General features: G+C 45.9%; 4 protein-coding genes across 4 annotated transcripts; all 4 read right to left on the reverse strand.

Annotated features, from left to right (window-relative positions):
- Positions 1-3,560: 3,560 nt before the first annotated feature.
- Positions 3,561-4,675, reverse strand: LOC116268297 (uncharacterized). The gene is made up of 3 exons (XM_031650010.1): positions 4,431-4,675; positions 4,064-4,388; positions 3,561-4,022 (listed from the first exon to the last, which is right to left on the reverse strand). The coding sequence occupies exons 1-3, from the start codon at positions 4,673-4,675 to the stop codon at positions 3,561-3,563; spliced, it is 1,032 nt and encodes a 343-aa protein (XP_031505870.1).
- Positions 4,676-5,650: 975 nt separating this feature from the next.
- On the reverse strand, positions 5,651-6,322 carry LOC116268299 (ABC transporter C family member 13). Its single transcript, XM_031650011.1, has one exon. The coding sequence runs from the start codon at positions 6,320-6,322 to the stop codon at positions 5,651-5,653; it is 672 nt and encodes a 223-aa protein (XP_031505871.1).
- Positions 6,323-8,008: 1,686 nt separating this feature from the next.
- On the reverse strand, positions 8,009-9,144 carry LOC116268300 (uncharacterized). Its single transcript, XM_031650012.1, has 3 exons — positions 8,900-9,144; positions 8,542-8,851; positions 8,009-8,491 (listed from the first exon to the last, which is right to left on the reverse strand). The coding sequence occupies exons 1-3, from the start codon at positions 9,142-9,144 to the stop codon at positions 8,009-8,011; spliced, it is 1,038 nt and encodes a 345-aa protein (XP_031505872.1).
- A 974-nt stretch (positions 9,145-10,118) lies between these two features.
- On the reverse strand, positions 10,119-10,847 carry LOC116268301 (ABC transporter C family member 13). The gene has a single exon (XM_031650013.1). It carries the CDS (start codon positions 10,845-10,847, stop codon positions 10,119-10,121), a length of 729 nt encoding a protein of 242 aa, XP_031505873.1.
- Positions 10,848-11,367: the final 520 nt, after the last annotated feature.

Below are 11,367 nucleotides of genomic sequence, written 5' to 3' on the forward strand. Positions count from 1 at the left end.
CCCAACCCCAACCCCAACCCCCAACCCCAACCCCAACCCCAACCCCAACCCCCAACCCCAACCCCAATGATTCAATCATTTAAATATCCTGGATTTATAAATCATTCAAAATCACATATCAATATTACAATAGTTGCTCCTTTCCGATCATCCATATCCATAATCATCCCACTTTGATAGAACTGATAACATACCTTTGCTATTATTAATTACCAATGCAAGCAACCGGCCCCAACATCATCAATCCCCTCTCATAACTAACCCTACGCAGGAATAGCACTGTCTCACTCATCGACAAGATCAAGGCCATCAACCAAAGACTCACCTACCAGGGCATCGTAACTATCCCACCATGCAGGAAAGAATAAACTCCACCGCTCTCTTCCAAGTCAAGGCAAAACACACCAACGAATTTACTGTATAGATCGGAGCAGGGTACTTCGCATATATGACGGCAGACCAAGCCATCAAATTGTACTAGAGGAGACTCAAACGTAAATGTGATTTGAAGTAGATTTAGATGCGGAGATTGCCAAACAGAAGAAGGAAGTTGAACAGGTCAAGGAAAAAAGTGAGAAGGTTGTTGGAAAGACCAAGACTGCCAAATTGGAAGAAGGCAATAGAAAGAGCTATATGGAAGTGATAGGGTAGGAAAATGGAGAAGAAATATTCAATATTGTTGAAGTAGAGGGAGAAGAAGATGAACCTGTTTCCACAATTCAAACCTTTGAACCAATCCCATCCAAGGCCAAATAAACAGCCCAACCGTCATAGGCTGAAGCAGATAAAAAGTAAAAGAAAGAAGATGGTGATGCAAAAGAGACAAAAAAGGCTGCAGTTGAAAGCGAGGAATCCTTTGACAAATCAGACATCGAAGAAGAAAATGAAGAGGATGAAGATGATGAGGCTTAAAAATCATAAAAATCAGCCAAATCTGATGATGAGCCTTAGGACCTTATCCAATACCACCGAAAAAGGTCTTAGGAATAAAGCCTACAGTCTCCTCCCTCCTCAGATGACCATCTCCTCCACTCCTGAGCTAGCAGCTCCTATTTCTCACACTCTCATCAACGAAAATACCCAAGATCCTGCAAAGCCTGAAGTCCAAAGCGAAAAGAAGAAAAAAAGAGTATCATTTGCTGATGAAAGAGACGGCGGAAGACTATCGGAGTTGTTGAGGAAGGAAGAAGAGGAGAAGGACAAAAAGTAAGAAAAGGATAAAAAGAAGGAGAAACTTGAGAAAGAAGAGAAGCAGGCAAAACCAAAGAAATAATAAAAAACTGTGAAGTAATAAGTGAAAAACGTCGAAAAGGTTCTGACTGGCAAGGTTTCCAAATTCAAATTATAGCGTATGAAGTAGAGATTGTAGAAATAAGCAAAATGATAGGATCATTGTAATCTTCAAACATACTCAATTATCCATTTCTGATTATCTTTTCCGGTTAAAAACCACTGTATAATCCTCGTCCCAGCCACATTCTCCTCTCCACAGCAATCAAGAGCCAGAAAGCAAAAGGTTTGTATCAAAAATTCATTATTGTTGTTGGTGGGTTTAAGGTAGAAGTGCTCACTTTCTACATCGTAAAATTCAAGAGAGATTATTCCAGTTCCTTCCTTTTTGGAGGAAGTATAGACTGATAAATATTTATCGTTGAATGCTGATTGAATGAGATAGTAATTCCCTTTGTTTATCAATCTAAAATACTAGCTTTCATCCTTACGGTCATCTTTCAGGACCACTACGCCGTTCGTTTCGCTATTGGTGGAAAAAGATAACACTTTCTTTGCGCTTTTGGAGATGATACGACACGTGCGAATGGAGGATGCTTGGGGGTAAGGTTCTCTTTTTTGCTTACTAATTTCATGCCTATATTATAAACCTTAATATTATTAATTCCACAATGAGAGGACTTACCTTCTTATATGCCAGTGTAGCTATCCTCCTGCTTACAGTTTTAACCTCACAACAATGTACCCATCCCATCTTTTGTTCCTAGCCTATCCTCAAAGCAATAGCTTCGTCGAATATCTTCCCCGATAGTAAATCCTTCGTTGATTTGGTGCTCAAAGTGCCGGTTGAAACAGCTCTCACTTATTTCCTCTCTAAAAATATAACGGAATTCGTCAATTTGAGCTTCCACGATGACCCTAATATCATCCTATAGTCCACTACCTTTGCCGACTACCAAGAAAATCCTGCATTTGTCAATAATATAAAGGATAGCGATTTGAGGGATTTCGGAAGGGAGTTGCATAAACGATGGAATTTATTAGGCAAAAAAGTGGTATTGGGTAATGCACAATCAGTTGGAAACTGTGTATCGAAGTGCACGAGTTATATCGAGTAAGTTGATAACAAAAACATTCTTGTCCCTGGAGGCAGATTCAGGGAAAGTTATTACTGGGATACCTATTGGATCATTTTAGGCCTCATCACCAGCGATATGCTCGATACTGCCGAGTCCATACTGGAAACCTTTGCTCTGATTATCCAAAAATACAGATTCGTTCCTAACGGGCTTAGACAATACTATCTCAATCGTTCCCAGCCCCCCTTTTTCTTCCTCATGATCAAAAAAGTCACTGAAGCCCTTATGAAGAAAGGTCAAGCAGCTAGAGCAGCCGAATTATAGAAAAAATACTATGAAGTGCTTTTAAATGAACATAAATATTGGGAAGAGACGCATGGTGTGACTGTTGAAATAAATGGAGCTTCGTACACGGTGAACCAATATCGAGCTAAGACCTAAAGCGCAAGACCATAGTCATATCGGTAGGATTTGGCAACCGTATAATCGATTACCGATCTGGAAGAAAAGGCAAGAGTGCTTTCCTGCATCAGCAGCATGGCATAAAGCGGTTGGGATTTCTCCAGCAGGTGGCTTGACGATCCTTCTTCCCTCCAGACCACAATCATCGATAAGATTATACCCACCGATCTCAATGTCCTCCTAGGCCTGCAGGAGTCATACCTAGCCACCTTGAGCAGCAAATTGGGAAGAGGAGATTTAGTACCGTACTTCATCAAGAGATTAGATGACAGAAGGAAATATTTCACGCAAATTAAGAAAGAAGGACGGTATCCTGATTTCCACATTGGTGAGGAAGAATGGGTTCCGAAGTCAGTCTATCCCACAGACTACCTGGCATCCATGCTCTTTTCCGAAAGCCAATCGATGAAAAATATTTTTAAAGATTTGGTTAATCCTGCCTCATCGGAAATAAACACAGAGCAACAGTGGGATTCCCCTAATGTCTGGGCTCCCAATAACTGGATTCTGCATGAAGTCGCTCCATTCGATGAGGCCGTTACGTTTGCTAAGCAGTGGATCAAGACCACTTTCTGCAGCTGGAAAAAGACAGGAAATCTCTACGAAAAGTATCGTAACGACGCCTTTGGAGAACGCGGACAGGGAGGAGAATATGTGGTGCAAACAGGGTTCGGCTGGACCAACGGACTAGCTCTCCACTACCTCTCTCTCTACGGGGATACCTATACTGTGGGGAACTGTGAATGATGTGAATATCATAAATACACACTGATTTTAGTCTTATTACTATCAGTAAAGAAACTTCGACGATCTTCTTGAAGAATTCGAGTCTCTTTTACTGGTATGTGATTCTTCGTAGAGTTTGCGGAAATGCGAATCGGGGTTCTTGAGGAGTTCATGCGGGGCGTCCAGCTCCACAATCTTGCCCTTGTCCAGTACGATGATCCTGTCCGAGGAAAGGATGGTGTCGATCCTGTGCGCGATGGTGATGATGGTGGAGGCTGACAGCTGCTCGCTGATGACCCTCTGCACCAGCCTGTCGGTCCTGGAGTCGATGCTGGCGGTGGCTTCGTCGATGAGCACGATCCGCTTGGGGTTGAGCAGGGTGCGGGAGATGTTGATGAGCTGCTTCTCGCCCGCGCTGAAGTTGTCGCCGCCCTCCTCGATCACCGTCGCGAGGCCGTTCCGCGCCCTCACCGCCTCCCACAGGCCGCACAGCTCCAGCGCGCGGATTATACTCTGCTCCTCGAACTGGCCCAGCGGGTCGATGTTCTTTGTATAAAGCAGAGTACCTCTCTGACGGTGCCGGTGAAGAGGAAGGAGTCCTGGAGGATGACGTTGAAGCCGGCCCTCAGCGACTGCAGGTCCAGCGCGGAGATGTCTGTGCCATCAATCAGGATCCTCCCCGAGTGCGCCTCGAGTATCCGCAGCAGACTCAGGAGGGTGGTCGACTTGCCGCTGCCCGTCCTCCCCACCACGCCGATCTTTTCCCCCCTCGCCACCCTCACATCGATCCCACTCAAGACTGTCTCCAGCTCGTCGCTGTACTTCACCGAAAAGCCTTCAAACTGAATCCGCCCCTCCTCCACCCACTGTGTTTCCCTCACTTCCCTGAAGCTGAACCCTCCCTCTCCCTATTAATCCCTTACCAGTTCATACCCCCTTTCGTGGGGGACGTTCATGAGCCCCTCGGTGGACTTGAGGTACTTGAGACTGTTGATGAACTCGGCGATGACCACCTGGAGGTTCTCGAGGATGCGTTCGAAGGAGAAGATGTTGTAGATGAGGAAGAACTCGAGGGCGCTGCCGCGGTCGAGGACCAGCAGCTTCACGAAGAGGCCGGTGGTGACCAGGTTGGTGATGAGGGAGATCACGAAGGCCGAGAAGACGTTCACCCCCGCCATCGCCCGCTCGGTGAGCAGGAAGCGGTCGATGATGCCCGCCTGCCGCTCCTTCACGTAGGGCTAGCGCTGGTAGGCCCGGATGGTGGAGCTGCCCAGCTGCGTCTCCACGAAGTGGCTGTAGATGCCGATCTGCGAGCACTGCTCCAGCCGGTGGATCTGCTTTATCGCAGGCACGAAGTAGTTGTAACAGTAAACGATCACCAAAATCACGCCTATTACTAGGAATATCATGCTTAGCTAGTCCCTTCGTATATAAATCATCACAAAGTTAGCGAAAAAGGATGCACCCAAACTTACATAGAAAACAGTATTCCTAAAATTGGCAATAACGTCATTGTCTATCTTTTTCAGGTCGGTGGAAAGTTGGTTGATTGTGTTTGAGATAGAAGTGGTTTCAAAGTACCTCATGGGTGCAGCTAGCATATTACCGACCATTTTCCTATGAAAACTATTGTAGAAGTCAGAATTGTATTCCATGTAATAGTACGCAGCGATGCTGATGAGATTGGCAGCAGTCACAAGTAAGTGAACAAAGTAAAAGTAGGCTCTTGTGTTATCTTAAGACCGCATCCAATGATTAAGCCAAAAGAAGAAAATAGTATTTGTTGCTGTCATTAAGGCAATAAAGCCTAATACAGGAAATACATATGATCCTTTTCCCCTTCTGCGAATATACAAGGAAAACAATTAACCGTCCGAAGCATCGTCAAACTCTCTTTACATTTACGGAAGCCTTACTTATGATACCGTTGTTTCCTTTCCTGGCTATGAATCTCCTGACTCCTCAGAGTTTGAATCTTTTTACAACACATGATAAGATTTTCTTTTCTTGATCAATGCAGGCAAGTTTGACTTATCGATAACTTACTCCACCTTGCCCTCTTCGACCAGGAATATGCGATCGGCCAGAGAGAGGAAAGCCACTGAGTGCGTGGAGAGGATGATGGTTTTCCCCTTGAGGTGCTTCGCCAAAGTCTACTGGAAGATGAAGGAACTGACGTGGGCATCGAGTGCACTCAACACATCATCAAGTATATATATATCGGCTTCGCTGTAGAGCGTCCTCGCGAGGGAGATCCTGGCCCGCTGTCCGCCCGACAGCGTCGACCCCCTCTCTCCGATGACTGTGCTGTCCCCGTTGCCGAAGAGCAGTAAATCCGCCTCCAGATGGGAGAAGTGAAGGGTTTCCCTATACTTTTTCTCGTCGTAGGGCCGGCCGAAGAGGATGTTGTTCCTGACTGTGTCGTTGATGACCCAGGGCACCTGGTTGGCGTAGGCTATCGATCCGTTGAGGGTTATGTTCGAGGATTCGCTGTTCATTTCCCCGAGGAGGGCGTTGATGACCGAGGACTTTCCCGAACCGAACTTCCCGATGAAAATAGCGAACTCTCCCTTCCTGACGCTGAGGCTTATGTCCCTGAGGCTGAAGGTGATCTTGCCGATGATGGCGTTGTTCTCCTCCTCCCTGTCCCAGTAGAAGTTCCCACTCTTAACCGATACGGCAATCTCCGAAGAACAGCCATTGTCCCCCCGCGCAATGTACGATCGGTCCTTCTCCTGGTTGCAGAGGTACTCCTCGATCTTGGCTATGGAAAGGTCGATGTCTCCGATGCTGTTGGCCTTGTTCATTATCTTATGCAGACCCATGTAGCGATGGAAAAGCATCACTGTGAAGACAATTGTGGTTTATATTGAATGTCCACTTAAGGCGTACAAAAAGATAAAAACAGTAATGCCGACTCTTGTAGCACCATACTGCATAGTTGAGGAAAATATGCCCATATTTAAAAATTTCTGCAGGGACAAAACTTCCAAATTCCGAAGTGCATTCAGTTTTTCAAAAAATTTTTGTTATAGAGCGTTGACTTTGATAAATTTGATATTGTTGATGACCCCCGCAGTTTCTTTGATTCGGTTGGTTGCCAATTTGCTTACCATTTGCTGATGCTCCTTGAAAGATGTCATCATTATATACCTGGTCATCTGAAGTAGCAAGATAACGATGCAACTGACCAAGCCTTGCCAGCCACCCACGAAGAGTAGACTCACCATCGCGAATATGAAGGAGTAGAATTAAAGTAAGGCTGAGATTAAGATATTTGGATATTATAATACTCTGGAGCAGTCACACTGAGCCAGGGCTGAAACCTCACTGATGCTCAACTATTTTTTATTTGAATTCACTCCATTTAGGGATTTTTCAGTAAGGGCATGACAGAGACAGGCGAACATACCGCTTCCAATATTCTTCAGTATGTATTCTGAATGCATCGTAAGGAAGATTTTGATCATTTTTAGCCCAAATAGAACCACTATAATTGCGGTTACAAACTCGTGTGAGTGGAAGTGTTGAGATATGAGGTAGATGATGATGGGGGTGAGAGCATTGGCTTGGTGCGCAATGAAACCCATGACGATGGCTACCGTCAATTATTCTAATTCTCAGGAGGACTACTTTTAAAGGTGGACCACATGGTAGCCTTAAGTCTTTGGCCAGGCTGGTCTTATCTTTCACTCGTTTCCTGCCAATTTTTGCTCCACCGCGCGTAAACCTCCCTGAAAGGCTCACTCTCGTCGACCCTGGCTATATCTTTTTGTGTAATTGTGCGCTGTTGGCAAGCCTTGATGGCGAAATTCGTACTTTGGAAAGATCGTGACACCAAAGGAGGAAAAACCTGGAAAGCCTGCTTGGCAATTATGGTGTTTCGCTTTACTTATTTGCATCGGTTTGGTCATCTTGACAATCTTGCATTTTTCAGAATATATTTAATATGCTTGAGAGATTCAAGCATTTAGGAAAAAAATAAATAAGTTTAGACAAGAACAGAACGCAAAAGATACCCATTCTTAATTGAGGAGATTTGTACCAATTTACGTATTTACTCTCTAATGAGTTTTTGCTTAAATTACAAGTAAATAATATACTGATAGCAATCAGAAAGTACGAGCATCAATCATTTAACACCCTTATAGTTCTTTTGCGCCGTACGAAAGATTAGTCGGACCTTCGATAGGCGCAAAAATGTAGAAAAAATGTTTAAAAAGGCTATGGCTTAAATACGCAAACTCATATTCAAGCCAATAAAATGTGATTCTGTATGAGGATCCACCTGAAGATGAGGCTACTGCCTGCAGATCAAGATCACTCTGCAATTACAAAAAGACAGGAAACCTCTAGGAAGAATTCTATAACGACGGTTTTGAGAACTTTGACAAAGTGGAAAAGACGTTGTGTAGACGGTGGCTAGGCTGATCCGAAGAAAATTCCATCACCTATCCTCCCAGGGAACTAAGCAGTGAGGAGCTGTATGGGATTTAAATATCCTACATACACTAACTCTGATAGGAACTATCAACTGAGCATAATTTAGGGCTTTTTTGGGGTTTTCGCAGATTCCCTTTTGCTCGTATGTGATTCTTCGTAGAGTTTGCGGAAATGGGAATCGGGGTTCTTGAGGAGTTCATGGGGGCGTCCAGTTCTACAATCTTGCCCTTGTCCAATACGATGATCCTGTCCGAGGAGAGGATGGTGTCGATCCTGTGGGCGATGGTGATGATGGTGGAGGCTGACAACTGCTCGCTGATGACCCTCTGCACCAGCCTGTCGGCCCTGGAGTCGATGCTGGCGGTGGCCTCGTCGATGAGGACGATCCGCTTGGGGTTGAGCAGAGTGCGCGAGATGTTGATGAGCTGCTTCTCGCCCGCGCTGAAGTTGTCGCCGCCCTCCTCGATCACCGTCGCGAGGCCGTTCCGCGCCCTCACCGCTTCCCACAGACCGCACAGCTCCAGCGCGCGGATTATACTCTGGTCCTCGTACTGGCCCAGCGGGTCGATGTTCTATGTATAAAGCAGAGTACCTATCTGACGGTGCCGGTGAAGAGGAAGGAGTCCTGGAGGATGACGTTGAAGCCCGCCCTCAGCGACTGCAGGTCCAGTGCGGAGATGTCTGTGCCATCAACTAGGATCCTCCCCGAGTGGGCCTCGAGTATCCGCAGCAGACTCAGGAGGGTGGTCGACTTGCCGCTGCCCGTCCTCCCCACCACGCCGATCTTTTCCCCCTTCGCCACCCTCACATCGATCCCACTCAAGACTGTCTCCAGCTCGTCGCTGTACTTCACCGAGAAACCTTCGAACTGAATCCGCCCCTCCTCCACCCACTGTGTTTCCCTCACTTCCCTGAAGCTGAACCCTTCCCCTCCCTATTAATCCCTTAGCAGCGCGTACCCCCTTTCGTGGGGGACGTTCATGAGCCTCTCGGTGGACTTGAGGTACTTGAGACTGTTGATGAACTCGGCGATGACCACCTGGAGGTTCTCGAGGATGCGTTCGAAGGAGAAGATGTTGTAGATGAGGAAGAACTCGAGGGCGCTGCCGCGGTCGAGGACGAGCAGCTTCACGAAGAGGCCGGTGGCCACCAGGTTGGTGATGAGGGAGATCACGAAGGCCGAGAACACGTTCACCCCCGCCATCGCCCGCTCGGTCAGCAGGAAGCGGTCGATGATGCCCGCCTGCCGCTCCTTCACGTAGGGCTAGCGCTGGTAGGCCCGGATGGTGGAGCTGCCCAGCTGCGTCTCCACGAAGTGGCTGTAGATGCCGATCTGCGAGCACTGCTCCAGTCGGTGGATCTGCTTTATCGCAGGCAGGAAGTAGTTGTAACAGTAAACGATCACCAAAATCACGCCTATTACTAGTAATATCATGCTTAACTAGTCCCTTCGTATATAAATCATCACAAAGTTAGCGAAAAAGGATGTACCGAAACATACATAAAAAACAGTATTCCTAAAATTGTCAATAACGTCATTGTCTATCTTTTCAGGTCGGTGGAAAGTTGGTTCATTGTGTTTGAGATAGAAGTGGTTTCAAAGTACCTCATGGGTGCAGCTAGCATATTACCGACCATTTTCCTATGGAAGCTATTGTAGAAGTCAGAATTGTATTCCATGTAATAGTATGCAGCGATGCTGATGAGATTGGCAGCAGTCACAAGTAAGTGAACAAAGTAAAAGTAGGCTCTTGTGTTATCTTAAGACCGCATCCAATGATTAAGCCAAAGGAAGAAAATAGTATTTATTGCTGTCATTAAGGCAATAAAGCCTAATACAGGAAACACATATGATCCTTTTCCCCTTCTGCGAATATACAAGGAAAACAATTAACCGTCCGAAGCATCGTCAAACTCTCTTTACATTTACGGAAGCCTTACTTATGATACCGTTGTTTCCTTTCCTGGCTATGAATCTCCTGACTCCTCAGAGTTTGAATCTTTTTACAACACATGATAAGATTTTCTTTTCTTGATCAATGCAGGCAAGTTTGACTTATCGATAACTTACTCCACCTTGCCCTCTTCGACCAGGAATATGCGATCGGCCAGAGAGAGGAAAGCCACTGAGTGCGTGGAGAGGATGATTGTTTTCCCCTTGAGGTGCTTCGCCAGAGTCTACTGGAAGATGAAGGAACTGACGTGGGCATCCAGTGCACTCAGGACGTCGTCAAGTATATATATATCGGCTTCGCTGTAAAGTGTTCTCGCGAGGGAGATCCTGGCCCGCTGCCCGCCCGACAGCGTCGACCCCCTCTCTCCGATGACTGTGCTGTCCCCATTCGCGAAGAGCAGTAGGTCCGCCTCCAGATGTGAGAAGTGAAGGGTTTCCCGATATTTGTTCTCGTCGTAGGGCCGGCCGAAGAGGATGTTGTTCCTGACCGTGTCGTTGATGACCCAGGGCACCTGGTTGGCGTAGGCTATCGATCCGTTGAGGGTTATGTTCGAGGACTCGCTGTTCATTTCCCCGAGGAGGGCGTTGATGACCGAGGACTTTCCCGAACCGAATTTTCCGATGAAAATGGCGAACTCTCCCTTCCTGACGCTGAGGCTTATGTCCCTGAGACTGAAGGTGATCTTGCCGATGATGGCGTTGTTCTCCTCCTCCCTGTCCCAGTAGAAGTTCCCATTCTTAACCGATACGGCAATCTCCGAAGAACAGCCATTGTCCCCCGCGAAATGTACGACCGGTCCTTCTCCTCGTTGCAGAGGTACTCCTAAATCTTGGCTATGGAAAGGTCTATGTCTCCGATGCTGTTGGCCTTGTTCATTATCTTGTTCAGACCCATGTAGCGATGGAAGAGCATCACTATGAGGTGATATAGAAATTGAGACTCTTTGAATCATTGATTTTATAATTAATTATGAATATCCTTATGTTTGTATCTTTTATTGTATAGAATTTTCATATATTTTATATGTCAAAAGCCTTAATCGATCAAAATAATTTCTGATCGCGAATAGCGAAAAGCAATATTGTGTAACACTATGACTGTGAGACAATTGTGGTTTATATTGAATGTCCACTTAAGGCATACAAAAAGATAAAAACAGTAATGCCGACTCTTGTAGCACCATACTGCATAGTTGAGGAAAATATGCCCATATTTAAAAATTTCTGCAGGGACAAAACTTCCAAATTCCGAAGTGCATTCAGTTTTTCAAAAAATTTTTGTTATAGAGCGTTGACTTTGATAAATTTGATATTGTTGATGACCCCCGCAGTTTCTTTGATTCTGTTGGTTGCTAGTTTGCTTACCATTTGCTGGTGCTCCTTGAAAGATGTCATCATTATATACCTGGTCATCTGAAGTAGCAGGATAACGATGCAACTGACCAAGCCTTGCCATCCACCCACGAAGAGTAG

Source organism: Nymphaea colorata, unplaced genomic scaffold (genome assembly GCF_008831285.2).
Source record: "Nymphaea colorata isolate Beijing-Zhang1983 unplaced genomic scaffold, ASM883128v2 scaffold0206, whole genome shotgun sequence".
Taxonomy (NCBI): domain Eukaryota; kingdom Viridiplantae; phylum Streptophyta; class Magnoliopsida; order Nymphaeales; family Nymphaeaceae; genus Nymphaea; species Nymphaea colorata.